The sequence below is a fragment of the Ovis aries genome, chromosome 10 (genome assembly GCF_016772045.2).
Source record: "Ovis aries strain OAR_USU_Benz2616 breed Rambouillet chromosome 10, ARS-UI_Ramb_v3.0, whole genome shotgun sequence".
Lineage (NCBI taxonomy): Eukaryota > Metazoa > Chordata > Mammalia > Artiodactyla > Bovidae > Ovis > Ovis aries.
In genome coordinates this window covers 18,148,207-18,165,671 of record NC_056063.1, presented here as the reverse complement: position 1 = coordinate 18,165,671, position 17,465 = coordinate 18,148,207, and the positions used below count along the sequence as shown (strand labels likewise).

General features: G+C 39.4%; 1 protein-coding gene across 3 annotated transcripts in view; it reads left to right on the top strand.

Annotated features, from left to right (window-relative positions):
- SUCLA2 (succinate-CoA ligase ADP-forming subunit beta) overlaps positions 1-17,465 on the top strand; it is an 84,063-nt gene that overhangs the window by 27,713 nt on the left and 38,885 nt on the right. For all 3 annotated transcript variants that reach the window (XR_009595183.1, XM_060394325.1, XM_042254690.2), the window contains exons 5-6: positions 9,401-9,529; positions 12,506-12,644. Coding sequence is in view for 2 of the 3 variants with exons in the window: in XM_060394325.1 (XP_060250308.1) it covers positions 9,401-9,529; positions 12,506-12,644 (268 nt within the window). In the remaining variant the exon portion in view is untranslated. The remainder of the gene's footprint in view (positions 1-9,400; positions 9,530-12,505; positions 12,645-17,465) is intronic.

The window sequence follows — 17,465 nt, the reverse complement described above, 5'->3', positions numbered from 1 at the left end:
TATATTATACATTATATATTATTAATAGTTTAAAATCTCTAGTTTTTCTGTAAGAAAAACTTTTTGTAAGAGGAAGTTAATGTTCAGTAATTAATGTTTTAAAATCTTATTTTATTTGGAAATGACCTAGTTATTTAATAAAATTTTATTATTTACTTTAGTACAACTCCAGAAATTTAAGTTATCCCAATCTTAAGAAATTATTTTTTGGGCTCCAAAATCACTGCAGATGGTGATTGCAGTTATGAAATTAAAAGACGCTTACTCCTTGGAAGGAAAGTTATGACCAACCTAGATAGCATATTCAAAAGCAGAGACATTACTTTGCCAACAAAGGTCCATCTAGTCAAGGCTATGGTTTTTCCAGTGGTCATATATGGATGTGAGAGTTGGACTGTGAAGAAAGCTGAGTGCCGAAGAATTGATGCTTTTGAACTGTGGTGGAGAAGACTCTTGCGAGTCCCTTGGACTGCAAGGAGATCCAACCAGTCCATCCTAAAGGAGATGAGCCCTGGGATTTCTTTGGAAGGAATGATGCTAAAGCTGAAATTCCAGTGCTTTGGCCACCTCAAGCGAAGAGTTGATTCATTGTAAAAGACTCTGATGCTGGAAGGGATTGAGGGCAGGAGGAGAAGGGGCCGACAGAGGATGAGATGGCTGGATGGCATCACCAACTCAATGGACGTGAGTTTGAGTGAACTCTGGGAGATGGTGATGGACAGGGAGGCCTGGTGTGCTGCAATTCACGGGGTCACCAAGAGTCGGACACGACTTAGTGAGTGAACTGAACTGAAGAGATTATTATAATAATAAATTATAATAATAGATTATTCTATTTAAAATATAATTATTTTAAATATTGTTTATCTAAAAGTTTTCATCTCATTTATATATTTATATATATATAAAGAGTTACCTTTTGTTGACAAATTTAGTTTACCTTAAACCTAGGCATAATAAAAGTATTATATAATGTTGATGACTTAAGACATGTCTTAATTAGATTAGCAAACAATTATATTTAAATTATATTTATATTTAAATAAACATTATATTTACTATTTTTCAGTTCACTGGGTTTGAATTTAAATAGAGCTCATTAACTTCATATTATCTAAAAACAAAGCTGGTATATGACGGCAGCACTGCCGGATGTTGAGGGTTTGAGAGAAAAGATGGAATTTGCCCCAGGTTTTTGTTGAAGGAGACCTGGGGGCCCCCCTGCTTGGAGTTTCCTGGAATAGATTTTCCTTCAATGTCAAATTTAGACTTTGGCCCAATGCATTTCTCTATGGCAGCGAGGGCAGATTTTTGGAGGTTTTTTATTTTTATATATTTTTTTCTTTTTTTTTTTTTGTAGCTCTCTTAGGGCAGTCCCTTTTTAAATGGTTCTTATTTCCACATGTAAAGCATCCTTCATTTCCCTTTCTTAAGGCAGCAACATTGTTTCAGCTAGCATTTGTATCTTTTGAGTTTCTAAGCCTAGATTGCGACCAGCCTTCAAATAATCAATAATAGTCCCTGTCTCACGAATTGGAGCTATAGCTTTTTGACATTCCTGATTTGCATTTTCATACGCAAGTAATTTCTCTAGTTGCCTTTTGGCTTCTTCTCCAATTATAGTACAGGAAATAGCAGTTTGTAATCTAGCTGAAAAATCAGCATACGTTTCATTAAGTCCCTGAACTTTAAATAAGTGACGAAGTAAAGTAGAAAAGTGACGGGGCTTTCCCGCCGTTTTGCTCATGTCTTAATACTTCGGCCTCAATAGGCCCTGGGGTCACTCCGTCCGAATCTGCATATGTGTACCAAGCTCCTGTTCTGGGCTCCACTTGTTGAGGTCCTTTAATGGACCAGAACCTGGTGGTCTGGAGTCAACTGATAAGAAAGTAAAGGAGAGAGAAAGAGGCTGATATTCCTTGGTTTACACAGAAAGCCAATAAAACCCCTGGCATGGGGCTTGCTCTGTTCACGGAGGCCTCAGGCACCCTCTCGATGGGGTGAAGGCGCAAAGCGCCTTCTCGAGTGTGTCTTAGAAGCCCAGGCAGGAAAGTGAACTCAGAGAGCCTCTGTGCTCTGAAGAAATCACCTGAGAGAGAAAGAGGGAGAGAGAGAGAGAGAAAGCAGGACATGGGTGCCAGAACTCTGATGGAGCAGAGGTGTTTTAATCAACATGGTGTGGGCATATATACTGTAGTTATTCTCAGCAAAGATAAAGATTAAAATTCCAGACTTACAAAACATAGGCGATCCATATTAAAGAGACAGAGAGTTGTAAATAATCACTTTTACCGTATAGTTCACAAGAAGGAAGAGGGTATTTATCACCATATAGAAAAACTAACGAAGGAAATGCCTGGATTCCTCAGCCCCCTGGAGAGGCTTGCCTCTCCTCTTAATTCCTGAATATTCAGCACACGGGAAGCCTCCTGTTAATTGCTTCCTGACAGTAGAGAAAGTAAAAATTATACTTTTAATTTAAAACATTTCCCTTTACTTGAGCTTGCTTCTGTTTTCTTTAGTTTCAGAAAGGCACCGTGAATTATTTTGTTAAAGTGTGTGTGTGTGTGTGTGTGTGTGTTGCAGTGAGTTCTGGCAGCAGGGTACCCAGAGGCGAGCCAGACTTCACAGGTTAAGGGCACATTCCTCTGCATGAATGCCCTCACTTCAGACATCAGTTGCAAGTTTAGCGTCCCCAGGTCACCTTCACTTCTGACTAACTGGCAACAAATTTAGGGATTCCTAGTATCTTGCCTGGAAAATCCCATGGATGGAGGAGCCTGGTAGGCTGCAGTCCATGCTAAGGGTCGGACATGACTGAGCGACTTCCCTTTCACTTTTCACTTTCATGCATTGGAGAAGGAAATGGCAACCCACTCCAGTGTTGTTGCCTGGAGAATCCCAGGGACGGGGGAGCCTGGTGGGCTGCCGTCTATGGGGTCGCACAGAGTCGGACACGACTGAAGTGACTTGGCAGCAGCAATATCCCTCAGGTTCATAATTTGCTAGAATGACTCACAGACCTTAGGAAAATACTGTATTTGTGATTACAGTTTTATTATAGCCAAAGGATAAAAGCCAGAACCAGCCAAATGGAGATGCACAGGGCATGGTCTGGGAGAATCCCACACATAAAATTTTCATTTGCTTCAGGATTGTGTCACCTTCCTCACATACTGATATATGACAACACACAGAGTATTGTGCAACCTCAGAAGCTCACTGAGCTTGTGGTCTAGAGCTGTCATTTTTTTAAGTTGTGGTCAGAAACATAGAATATGAAATTTACTATCTTCAACTGCTTTTATTTGTATCATAACTAAGATCATGGCATCTGGTTCCATCACTTCATGGCAAATAAAAGGGGGAAAAATGGAAACAGTGACAGACTTTATTTTCTTGGGCTGCAAAACACTTTGGATGGTGACTGCAGCCGTGAAATTAAGACTCTTGCTCCTTGAAAGAAAAGCAATGACAAACATAGACAGCGTATTAAAAAGCAGAGACATCGCTTTTCCGACAAAGGTCTGTATAGTCAAAGCTGTGGTTTTTCCAGTATTCATATGAATGTGAGAGTTGGACTATAAAGAAGGCTGAGCACAGAAGAATCGATGCTTTCGAATTGTGGTGTTGGAGAAGACTCTTGCGAGTCCCTTGCACAGAAAGGAGATCAAACCAGTCAATCCTGAAGGAAATCAACCCTGGATATTCATTGGAAGGACTGATGCTGAAGGCGAAGCTCCAGTGCTTTGGACACCTTGATGCAATGAACCGACTTATTGGAAAAGACCTTGATGCTGAATAAGATTGAGGGCATGAGGAGAAGGGGACGGCAAGGAATGAGATGGTTGGGTGGCATCATTGACTCAGTAGACATGAGCTTGAGTAACCTCCTGGAGATAGTGAAAACAGGGAAGCCTGGCATGCTGCAGTCCATGGGGTTGCAAAGAGTCTGACACAACTTAGCCACTGAACAGGAACAACAGTATTGAAATCTAGTCCTGTAATATTACATTTAAAAGGTACAAAGATGTACAGGGAAGTATAAATCTTCCACCTACCCTTGTTCCTCTACCACACAGTTTTTTTTCCTCTAAGACTGATACTTTTTAAAAATCTTTTTTTGCCTAGGTATAGTAACTCTCTTTTAAAAAAATAATAAATATTCCCAGCCTCATCTCTTTGGCTGTTGCAGTATTTTGAGGATTTAAAACACTGTATTGTTCTCCAAACAGTAATGAATATTTTGGTTTGGCCAAGAGGTTCATTCAGTTTTTTCCATTAAGACAGCTGTAGTAGTGCTACAGAGAAGGCAGTGGCACTCCACTCCAGTACTCTTGCCTGGAAAATCCCATGGATGGAGGAGCCTGGTAGGCTGCAGTCTGTGGGGTCGCCAAGAGTCAGAAGCAACTGAGCAACTTAACTTTCACTTTTAATTTTCATGCATTGGAGAAGGAAATGGCAACCCACTCCAGTGTTCTTGCCTGGAGAATCCCAGGAACGGGGGAGCCTGGTGGGCTGCTGTCTATGGGACTCCGTGGCACAGAGTCAGAAACGACTGAAGCGACTTAGCAGCAGCAGCAGCAGCAGCAGCAGTAGTGCTTCAGTTCAGTTCAGTTTAGTCGCTCAGTCGTGTCCGACTCTTTGCGACCCCATGAATTGCAGCACGCCAGGCCTCCCTGTCCATCACCATCTCCCGGAGTTCACTCAGACTTACGTCCATCGAGTCTGTGATGCCATTCAGCCATCTCATCCTCGGTTGTCCCCTTCTCCTTCTGCCCCCAATCCCTCCCAGCATCAGAGTCTTTTCCAGTGAGTCAACTCTTCGCATGAGGTGGCCAAAGTACTGGAGCTTCAGCTTCAGCATCATTCCTTCCAAAGAAATCCCAGGGTTGATCTCCTTCAGAATGGACTGGTTGGATCTCCTTGCAGTCCAAGGGACTCTCAAGAGTCTTCTCCAACACCACAGTTCTAACGCATCAATTCTTCGGTGCGAACAGTCCAACTCTCACATCCATACATGGCCACTGGAAAAACCATAACCTTGACTAGACAGACCTTAGTCGGCAAAGTAATGTCTCTGCTTTTGAATATACTATCTAGGTTGGTCATAACTTTTCTTCCAGGGAGTGTCTTTTAATTTCATGGCTGCAGTCACCATCTGCAGTGATTTTGGAGCCCCCCAAAATAAAGTCTGACATTGTTTCTACTGTTTCCCCATCTATTTCCCATGAAGTGATGGGACCAGATGCCATGATCTTCATTTTCTGAATGTTGAGCTTTAAGCCAACTTTTTCATTCTCCTCTTTTACTTTCATCAAGAGGCTTTTTAGCTCTTCTTCACTTTCTGCCATAAGGCTGGTGTCATCTGCATATCTGAGGTTATTGATCTTTCTCCCGGCAATCTTGATTCCAGCTTGTGTTTCTTCCAGTCCAGCATTTCTCATGATGTACTCTGCATATAAGTTAAATAAGCAGGGTGACAATATACAGCCTTGACATACTCCTTTTCCTATTTGGAACCAGTCTGTTGTTCCATGTCCAGTTCTAACTGTTGCTTCCTGACCTGCATACAGATTTCTCAACAGGCAGGTTAGGTGGTCTGGTATTCCCATCTCTTTCACAATTTTCCACAGTTGATTGTGATCCACACAGTCAAAGGCTTTAGAATAGTCAATAAAGCAGAAATAGATATTTTTCTGGAACTCTCTTGCTTTTCCATGATCTAGCGGATGTTGGCAATTTGATCTCTGGTTCCTCTGCCTTTTCTAAAACCAGCTTGAACATCAGGGAGTTCACGGTTCATGTATTGCTGAAGCCTGGCTTGGAGAATTTTGAGCATTACTTTAGTAGCACGTGAGATGAGTGCAATTGTGTGGTAGTTTGAGCATTCTTTGGCATTGCCTTTCTTTGGGATTGGAATGAAAGCTGACCTTTTCGAGTCCTGTGGCCACTGCTGAGTTTTCCAAACTTGCTGGCATATTGAATGCAGCACTTTCACAGCATCATCATTCAGGATTTGAAACAGCTCAACCGGAATTCCATCACCTCCACTAGCTTTGTTTGTAGTGATGCTTTCTAAGGCCCACTTGACTTCACATTTCAAGATGTCTGGCTCTAGATGAGTGATCACATCATCATGATTATCCGGGTCGTGAAGATCTTTTTTGTACAGTTCTTCTGTGTATTCTTGCTACCTCTTCTTAATATCTTCCGCTTCTGTTAGGTCCCTACCATTTCTGTCCTTTATCGAGCCCATCTTTGCATGAAATGTTCCCTTGGTATCTCTAATTTTCTTGAAGAGATCGCTAGTCTTTCCTATTCTGTTGTTTTCCTCTATTTTTTTGCATTGATCGCTGAAGAAGGCTTTCTTATCTCTTCTTGCTATTCTTTGAAACTCTGCATTCAGATGCTTATATCTTTCCTTTTCTCCTTTTCTTTTCGCTTCTTTTCTTTTCACAGCGATTTATAAGGCCTCCCCAGACAGCCATTTTGCTTTTTTGCATTTCTTTTCCATGGGGATGGTCTTGATCCCTGTCTCCTGTACAGTGTCACGAACCTCATTCTGTAGTTCATCAGGCACTCTTATCTGTCAGATCTGGACCCTTAAATCTATTTCTCACTTCCACTGTATAATTATAAGGGATTTTATTTAGGTCATACCTGAATGGTGTAGCGGTTTTCCCTATTTTCTTCAATTTAACGCTGAATTTGGTAATAAGGAGTTCATGATCTGAGCCACAGTCAGCTCCTGGTCTTGTTTTTGTTGACTGTATAGAGCTTCTCCATCTTTGGCTGCATAGAATATAATCAGTCTGATTTTGGTGTTGACCATCTGGTGATGTCCATGTGTAGAGTTTTCTCTTGTGTTGTTGGAAGAGGGTGTTTGCTATGACCAGTGCATTTTCTTGGCAAAACTCTATTAGTCTTTGCCCTGCTTCATTTCACATTCCAAGGCCAAATTTGCCTGTTACTCCAGGTGTTTCTTGACTTCCTACTTTTGCATGCCAGTCCCCTATAATGAAAAGGACATCTTTTGGGGTGTTAGTTCTAAAAGATCTTGTAGGTCTTCATAAAACCATTCACCTTCAGTTTCTTCAGCATTACTGGTTGGGGCATAGACTTGGATAACTGTGATATTGAATGGTTTGCCTTGGAGACAAACAGATCATTCTGTTTTTGAGATTGCATCCAAGTACTGCATTTCGGACTCTCTTGTTGACCATGATGGCTACTCCATTTCTTCTGAGGGATTCCTGCCCGCAGTAGTAGATGTAATGGTCATCTGAGTTAAATTCACCCATTCCAGTCCATTTTAGTTCGCTGATTCCTAGAATGTCGACGTTCACTCTTGCCATCTCTTGTTTGACCACTTCCAATTTGCCTTGATTCATGGACCTGGCATTCCAGGTTCCTATGCAATATTGCTCTTTACAGCATCAGACCTTGCTTCTATCACCAGTCACATGTGCAACTGGGTATTGTTTTTGCTTTGGCTCCACCCCTTCATTCTTTCTGGAGTTATTTCTCCACTGATCTCCAGTAGCATATTGGGCACCTAATGACCTGGGGAGTTCCTCCTGTGGTATCCTATCTTTTTGCCTTTTCATGCTGTTCATGGGGTTCTCAGGGCAAGAATACTGAAGTGGCTTGCCATCCCCTTCTCCAGTGGCTAAGTTGTTTTTAATTTCATTTGAAACACTTTTGTTAGATGTGTTGTGACAGCTGTCAGATCAGTGAGCTTATAATAAAATCACAATTGGTGAATTTTTGTATAGCCATTTTAATATTGAAGATGGAAGAAAAAAAGCAATGTTTTTGGCATATTATGGTTTATTGTTTCAAGAAAGTAAAAATGCAACTGAAATACACAAAAAAGATTTGTGCAGTGTATACATAAGGTGCTGTGACGGGGTGAGTTAGTCAAAAATGGTTTGTGAAGTTTTGTGCTGGATATTTTTCACTGGACAGTGCTGCTTGGTCGAGTAGACCAGTTGAAGTTGATAGAGATCAAATGTGCCTTTTATTTTTACTTTAAAAACCAGACAAAGATTTTGGCCAACCCAATAATATTATTTCTTTACTTTATATCTTGAAATGAATTTGTTACTGAGACATTTAGATGCTTGGGTAGAAAAGTGAAATTAGTCTTTAGGTTTATTTTTTTCTTTCCTGAATTAAGAATCGTGAATCGTGTATTCACTGTGGAAATTTTCTTTTTTTAGAAAATGTTGTTGTTCAGTCACCAAATAGTGACACAAATAACAAAATAAAATAATAGAAGTCTTACTTAATGTTTTATTTTTTATCTTTTTGTGTGTCTGTGAATTTGGGAGGGTGCACTTTTAAACACATTTCATGTTAAAAAAAAATTGAGTATAGAATCTAGAGTTTTGTACCTTTTTTCACCCAGATTATACTGCTGAATCATTTTCCTTTCCAGAAGCATTAAATAATCTTCAGTATGTTTTTACCATTTCCTATTTTTGCATATTAAGATTATTTCCACTTTTGTCCATAGATTGGTAAATCTATTAGATAATTTTGCTTCAAGGTTTTTTCCTTAACTGATCTTAGGTGACTTAAAAGTTAATTGGTTAGTCTTTATGTCTTATTATATTGTTCATGATAATAGCTGGAGCTCTTTTTTGAAGGTAGATAGCTTTCTTTTTCGGAAAAGGCAGTGGCAACCCACTCCAGTACTCTTGCCTGGAAAATCCCACGGATGGAGGAACCTGGTGGGCTGCAGTCCATGGGGTCGCGAAGAGTCGGACATGACTGAGCGACTTCATTTTCAGTTTTCACTTTCATGCATTGGAGAAGGAAATGGCAACCCACTCCAGTGTTCTTGGCCTGGAGAATCCCAGGGACGGGGGAGCCTGGTGGGCTGCCATCTCTGGGTTCGCACAGAGTCGGACATGACTAAAGCAACTTAGTAGCAGCAGCAGCAGCTTTCTTTTTCACTGACTTCCAATAGCCTAGAGATTATAAATCGGAACGTTTGTTCATTAGATTTTCCCTTTTAAGTATCAGTAAACTGTTTCTATTATTTTTTAAATGTTCTTTAAACAATAGTTTAATGTCCCTGCAATTCTTGTGAGAAATGTAGAGGTTATATTTCACATATACGTGTATATTTATATTGTTTGGATACATTGTGTACATTTTTAATCCTTTTCCCCTCACAGGTAAGACAATGTCTTCCTCCGCCTTTCCATTATTTCAATTAAATGTTTAGAAGAACACTATAGGAGATGCAAGGATAAATTCTCAAGGGGGTTTAAAAATAGTGGGAAGTGACAGATGTATAAGTTTGATAGTATGCATAAATAGATTTTAAGATTTTATTGATGGGCCCAAAATAAAATCTAGATGTTTTTTCTGTTTCCCTTCCTGCTAGGGTCCTGTATTAATAGGAAGTTCTCACGGTGGTGTCAACATTGAAGATGTTGCTGCTGAGACTCCTGAGGCCATAGTTAAAGAGCCTATCGATATCGTAGAAGGCATCAAAAAGGAACAAGCTGTTCGGGTATGTTGTGTTTTGAAACATTTCTAGCTTTTAATTGGATAATTGCAACACTTAAAGAGAATTAACTTTATGTAAGTGAAGTGCTTGATAAAACTTCTGAAAACATTTTAAAGATAAGGATTCTTTTAAAAGAGCCACTATACTTATCATAGCCATACCTAGTAAACTCAGTATTGTCACTTACCCAGTCATTCCAGTTCCCTAGTTGTCTCGTGTTTTTTTTTTTTTTTTTCCTTTTAGAATCTGAGTTGGGATCCACATAAGTTCCTTCATTGCAGTTGGTTAATAGGTGTCATAGGTCTTCTGTTAATAGCTTATAGGTTTCCTTTTCTTCACTTTCTTCATCCATTTTCTTTCATTTGTTGAAGAACCTGGAGTGATACTCCGGATTTTACATCTGCATGGTGGCATTTAATATGTTCCTGTCCCCCCTCTATTTCCTATACACTATATGGAATGGTAGGGACACTGTCTCATATATCCCTGTGATAGATCAGTGATTTTATTTTGGGGGTTTTATGGGTGCGTTTAAGAATCTGATTAAAGCTGTGGGCTTTCTCTCAGTGTATTCACATGCACAATAAATTTTGCCTGCAATTACACTAGTTTTCTGTACCATCCTTGTGTGCCTCTGCCTCTCATTACATTCCCCCCTCAAAAAGAGCTCTCCAAGACAAAAACTTAAGTATGAAGTTAATTATGGTGTGTGAGAGTTGCTTGGTAATGTTTGTAATATTGCTATTAAATTGTTTATATATAAAAAATAAGTGACCCATCTTAAAAAGAAGTTTGAGTATTAAAGTTTGAATGAAATTAACATCTCTTATCAGGAAACTGTCAAACGAAGCTAATGGTATTGAAGTACAGTAGAGCAGGAATTTTGACTGATACAGAGACCTCCCCGATAAAGCGTGAAGCAAATCATTTAGGCAAGTGAGTGGTATAAATGTTTAACGGGGACAGAGATTTGACTCATTAGATAGTTATATGAGAGTGGTAACTAGAATCTTGAATTTAGATGAGAGAGAAAACATTTGATTTACAACAATATTTGAAGAAATAGTGTACTGAGTTTGTAGCTTTTTGAGTGATGGATGAATGGAAATTTTACTCAGTATAATGTGAGACAAACTGATGTCATACTAGGCTGATCAGAATTCTTTTGCAGTTTTCAGATGTTTAAATTTAAAACAGTAGATTGTGACCTCTGAAATCTTTCTAAATGAAAGGGTACTTTTAATTCTTCTTACTGTTTTTTTTTGAAATGTCTTAACCCCAAATGGCATTTGTCAATTAGATCATCCAATTTATTTTATTTGTATTTAATTGTTTGCATTTGACTTCTTGCAGAATCACATTCACTTTCAAAGAATTTAGTATTTTCTGTTATTAAAAGTTAAATGTATTGTAGTTTTAGATAACAATTGGAAAACAGGAGAAAACTCCTCCAGAGGGTTTCTGAGCAGCTGTGGCATTTAGGATTAAAAAAAGAGACATGTAACTTCCATGCATGTAGCTTCTTCTGTAGGGTCAAAATTGCTTATAAAACTTTAAAAAATTATAGATACTTGATCGCCTGTAGAACCTGTGAATCACAGCCTCTGGGTTGAGACCTTGGTGTATGTATTTTTTAAAAAGCTCTTCAGGTATATTTAGCAAGAAATCTTTGCTCAAGACTGTGAACTCTTCTACTAGATTAGAAGCTTGAAGTGAAAGTCGCTCAGTCATGTCTGACTCTTTGTAACCCCATGGACTATATATAGTCCATGAAATTCTCCAGGCCATAATACTGGAGTGGGTAATCTTTCCCTTCTCCAGGGGATCTTCCCAATTCAGGGATCGAACCCAGGTCTTCCTTATTGCAGGCAGATTCTTTACTAGCCGAGGCACCAGGGAAGTTTAGGTTTAAGATATCTTTTGAATCTAGCATTTATTAGGTACTCAGTACTCTTGCCTGGAAAGTCCCGTAGATGGAGGAGCCTGGTGGGCTGCAGTCCATGGGGTTGCAAAGAGTCGAACACGACTGAGCGACTTCACTTTCACTTTTCACTTTCATGCTTTGGAGAAGGAAATGGCAACCCACTCCAGTGTTCTTGCCTGAAGAATCCTAGGGACGGAGGAGCCTGGTGGGCTGCCATCTATGGGGTCGCACAGAGTTGGATACGACTGAAGTGACTCAGCAGCAGCAGCAGATTTTTGAATGAATAGGATGATACTCATTTTACTAGTCATTTTACTGAATGTAGACACTCTTGATCAGAGAAGGCAATGGCACCCCACTCCAGTACTCTTGCCTGGAAAATCACATGGACGGAAGAGCCTGGTAGGCTGCAGTCCATGGGGTTGGTAAGAGTCGGACACGGCTGAGCGACTTCACTTTCACTTTTCACTTTCATGCATTGGAGAAGGAAATGGCAACCCACTCCAGTGTTCTTGCCTGGAGAATCCCAGGGACGGGGGAGCCTGGTGGGCTGCCGTCTATGGGGTCGCACAGAGTCGGAAATGACTGAAGCCATTTAGTAGCAGCAGCAGCAGCAGACACTCTTCATAAATTACCTAAAAGGTAAAATAGGGTTAGTATTTTGGCCATTGTTTTTAGACCAGTGAGATTAGTAGTCTACCTTTTATATGTAGTTTTAATGAAATATAAGCCTCTTTGTTCAGTTTAGGTTCGCTGTAAGGCTTAGTAGCAGTATGGAGGCTATGGGATAAACATGAGAACAGGGATTGAGTTGAATGGCAAGTCACTTGACCTCTCGGAATCTCTTTCTTTGTAAAATGGGCATACTATCTGCTTTGTGAGGATTTTGAGTAGTTTTGTTTAACCATTTATTGATAATATTGATTAATATTTGATCATAAATGATTCATGCTTATTATTTAAATAATAAACTACAAGGTTATTTATTTGTAACAATTTAATGTTGATTGGATATTATGCAGCATTCCTATAATAAAGAGACATATTGCTTTCAGCTTGCAGAGAAGATGGGATTTCCAGCCAGTATTGTGGATTCTGCAGCAGAAAACATGATCAAGCTTTATGACCTTTTTCTGAAATACGATGCAACCATGGTAGAAATAAATCCAATGGTAGAGGATTCAGATGGAGCTGGTAAAGTATCTTCTTTCATCAAACATTGATTATCTGTTTAGCCCCTATCATATGCTTCACTGAGGAATTGAACTCGTAAGGAAGTGAACTCATTCCTATGTAGAAACTTGTGTTATAATGAAAAGAGTGAACGTGAACAAAGAGACACATTAAACAAACACTTTATATATTTACGCACAGAGGGATTAAAGCTGTACTGTATGCCAGCTAACAGTCACATGTGGCAGTTAAAATGAAATGGTATAAGATTAAAATATTTCTCAGTTGCACTAGTTACATTTCAGGTGCTCTGTAGCCCCATGTGGTTAGTGCACTAACACACATACAGAACAATTTCATTCTTGCAAAAAGTTCTGCTGGGCAGTTTTGGATTAGAGTATTTAGCGCTGTAGTGGATAGTTATCATTTCGGTTCAGTTCAGTCGCTCAGTCGTGTCCAACTCTTGGCGACCCCATGAATCACAGCACGCCAGGCCTCCCTGTCCATCACCAACTCCTGGAGTTTATTCAGACTCATGTCCATCGAGTCGGTGATGCCATCCAGCCATCTCATCCTCTCGTCCCCTTCTCCTCTTGCCCCCAATCCCTCCCAGCATCAGAGTCTTTTCCAATGAGTCAACTCTTCGCATGAGGTGGCCAAAGTACTGGAGTTTCAGCTTTAGCATCATTCCTTCCAAAGAAATCCCAGGGCCGATCTCCTTCAGAATGGACCGGTTGGATCTCCTTGCAGTCCAAGGGACTCTCAAGAGTCTTCTCCAACACCACAGTTCAAACGCATCAATTTTTCGGCGCTCAGCCTTCTTCACAGTCCAACTCTCACATCCATACATAACCATAGCCTTGACTAGATGGACCTTAGTTGGCAAAGTAATGTCTCTGCTTTTGAATATGCTATCTAGGTTGGTTATAACTTTTCTTCCAAGGAGTAAGTGTCTTTTAATTTCAAGGCTGCAGTCACCATCTGCAGTGATTTTGGAGCCCCCCAAAAATAAAGTCTGATACTGTTTCCACTGTTTCCCCATCTATTTCCCATGAAGTGGATAGTTATAGTTTGGGGTAATTAGCCATTTTAATCTCCCCAGGTTTCAGACTTTAGAGACATGATTCTTTTTGTACAAAGAGTATATTTTGATACTGGAATCCTTTTAATATTAGGGAAAAAAGATTAGCTTATCACTTTGACAGCTTTCCTTTTATATGTGTTTAAAAGGCAAGTCAGATTTTGAATTACCATCCCTTCCCTGTATAGATATTCTAAAAATATAAGCTGCTTTATTGTAGCCTAAGTTTTTCTTGCTATTTCATGTGAATTGCTTCTCTTGCTGTGATTTGTTAGATTTTATTTCACATTTCTTTGGATATTTCTAATCCCCTTAAGCATTTGTAGAACTCTTTCACTTTTGTACTTCTAATGAGTTCTGTTTATTATTGTAGAAATCAATTTTTAGGTGGTCATTTATAAGGTTATATAAAGACAAAGGAGTAAATTCTCTTGTGATTATAGAGGTAGTTTATAAAACTAAAATAGTTAAACTTTTTAAAGAGTGAGGGCTGATACACATTTTAAAAATGAAATTTTAATAATTTGTGTAGGAGAATCTGTATAAAACTTTTTTTTCCCTTTTTTTTTTTAGGGAGACAGTTCTCAACCTATTTATTCTTTTAGATTGGCATTACTTAACCCATTGTGGGTCAAGTACTAATTTTAAGAAATGCAGTGAAATTGTATGAAAGCGAGTAACACTCACCAAGGAATCGAACCAGTGTTCCCATGGGTGCGTGTGCATACGCACTGTAGAAGTCTAAACTTTCATGTGGTTTAGAGCTTCTCAGATTCCCTAAAGCCTTTAGTCCTGCATTTGGTACTTGGATGTCAAATTACTAATTCCTATTGCTAGGCAACCTTTAGAATCTTTTCTTCATGTTTCAAAACCAATCATGCTGGAATTTTATTGGAATTGTATCATCCCTATAAATTCTTGGGGAAAATTGACATCTTTCTAGAAGTCAGGTTTTCCAACTAGAAATACAGTTTTTTTCCATTTATATTTTTTTAAATAAGGCATCTTTTGGAAAGTATTTCCTTTTAGATTTATTTGTAGAAATATATTTTTTGTTGCTATTTTGAATAGGATTTTTTTCTGCCATTGTATTTTCTTACTGTTCATTGCTGCTATACAGAGGCTTTTGATTTTGTTCTTCATTTGTTGATTTTAATTCTGTCATTTTATTTGTTTTCCTTAGTCTGTGAAAAATATCTCTACTGTGTTTCAGCTTGTCTCCCATGTTTTGGTTTGTTCCCAATTTCTTCTTTCATAGTATATAGTTTTGAATTTTGACCGTACAAAATAGACATTTTAAGTATAATTTAGTTTCCTACAGTAAAGTTTTTTCTTTTTTTAAAGTATTTTCCCTCTATAAACAAAAACATAGAAATACTTAGTGCCAGGCACTATTGTAAGAGCTTTTCAAATATAGACCCTGTAGTTCATTAGATGTTTATAACAGTTCTGGCAAGGTAGGTACTATTACTATCCTTACTTTATAGGGCAGGAAACTGAGTTATCAAGAGGTTTAAGTGACTTACCCAGGGACACATGGCTAATGGTAGAGCTGGACTGCCAGGGGCCAGCCCCGGTGGATCCAGGGAATTTGAAGCGGGGACGGCGTTGGCGAGGAAAGACTTATTTATTTATTAATATAAGATAGATTAGGAAGAAATAGTATAGTAGGAAAATTAAGTGGAGAAAAGAGGCTGATTAACTTGATTTACGTGGAAAACCAATACAGTTCCAGACGAGGAACTTGCACTATCTACGTTAGGCCACCGGCGTCCGTCCGTTTGAATATCGGAGAGTGCCCCGCCTTGGGCTCTCTTACGGGGGACAAGTAAGTAGACATGGTGAGCCTCCATGCCCCAGATGGGAATTCAGCCTGAAATTAGAGTAAAGAGGAGACACGGGGAAACCAGTCCTTCCAATGACTGGCCCCCCCTCTATTTTCCTTCAAGGCCTTTTATACTTTTGATTATACATAGAGATCAATGGGTAATACAAAATTATGTAGCCTTAGCAGCCCAGACTCTTTCTGTATATCTTTTTGTATACAAAAGGTCTCAGGTGATTTACATTATCTTCTGGCGGAGAGGCTTGCTAACACTGTTTGGCTCTCTTCCTTAATGAATGTTAATTTTGTTTCCCCTGAAGTGTTTTTCTTTAATCTGCATCTCCTTAAAGCACTAAAGTTACATCTCTATAGAACAAAGGCGCAGTGGGTTATAACAAAGAAGGTACTTAACTCAAAGATCTAATGTTGCTACTTGTTTTTTCTATATGCCAACTATTATCAACAAGTAAAAGATATGAAAATTTGGCAGCAAGTATTGGCTCAACAAATGAAACCCTTAATCAGTCCTATTCTGATGATTTTGAGTCCTCGGAAGCCCCTTCATTCCTAGGATGTTTTAAGCTTCCTGTGCCTCCTGCAGTCAGGAGGCCTCAAACAATCACATGCGCAGCTATAGGAGTCCTGCAGGCAGGCTAAAAAGCCATTAGAGGGGTTTTTGGATTGAAACACCCTTTCAAATGCAGAAGACTAAAGCCTTGAGATGACTTTTTCCAGGCAGGCATATTCTTATTTTGGGGGGGTACACGCTCAGGAAATACCAGGGGGAAAACCTGAGATCTGACTCGACCTTGCCCATCAGATCTCTGCCGCATGACCTTGTCACGGGTGGGATTCCTCATGCTGGCTCCCGGCACTGGACTGTGAATCCAAATAGTCCACTGCAGAATTTGTACTCTTAGATATGACACAGTTGTATGACAGGGATATTTTGGGTAGAGAGTAGTCTATCAGCAGTACTGGAGTAGTAAGGGATTAGCTGTTGGGGTCATCTTTTAGGCTGGGACTTCCCTGGTGGCTCAGTGGTAAAGAATCTGCCTACCAATGCAGGAGAATATGTGTGCTGTGTGCTCAGTCCAATTCTTTGTGACCCCATGGACTGTAGACCCCCACCAGGCTCTCCTGTCCATGATTTCCCAGGCAAGAATACTGGAGTGGGTTGCCATTTCCTTCTCTAGGGGATCTTCTTGACCAAGGGATTGAACCCACATCTCCTGAGTCTCCTGCATTGGCAGGCAGATTTTTTACCACTGAGCCACGAGGCCAGGTTCAATTCCTGGGTGAGAAAGATCCCCTGGAGAAGGAAATGGCAATACACTCCAGTATTCTTGCCTGGGAAATTACATGGACAGAGGGGCCTGACAGGCTAAAATCCATGGGGTTGCACGACCTATCGACTAAACAACAGCAGTCTTTTAGGCTGAGAAGCTTAGTAGTAGTCCAAACAGAAGGTAACAGAGGCAGTGGGAGTGGAGAGAAGGGTTTATTTTACAGACAAGTTCAAGCTCAGGCTCTGTTAACACATCTACATTTCTCATAGTACCTTCTTTTATGTATTTTGAATGCAGGCTTCAGATCAGTGTACTCTGGGTAGTTTTTAAACATCTACAGATTGATATGTTTTATTTATGAGGTACATACTGAGTTTTGAAAGTAATATTTTAAAAAAATAGGAAATAAAGATATTTATCTCCTTTTGTACTAAGCTACCATATGACAAGATAGTATATACATTTGGGAAAATTATCATAGTATTCTCTAAAATAGTTGTTTAAGGACATTTTGAATGACTAAATTTGGAATTATTTCCTTTGTGCACAGTTCTTTTGGAACATATCTGCTGCATAGAATTGAAGTATACCTGTTAATTTGTACTGGTTTAATTGTTTGAATAATTTTAAGATGCAAGCTTGTAGAC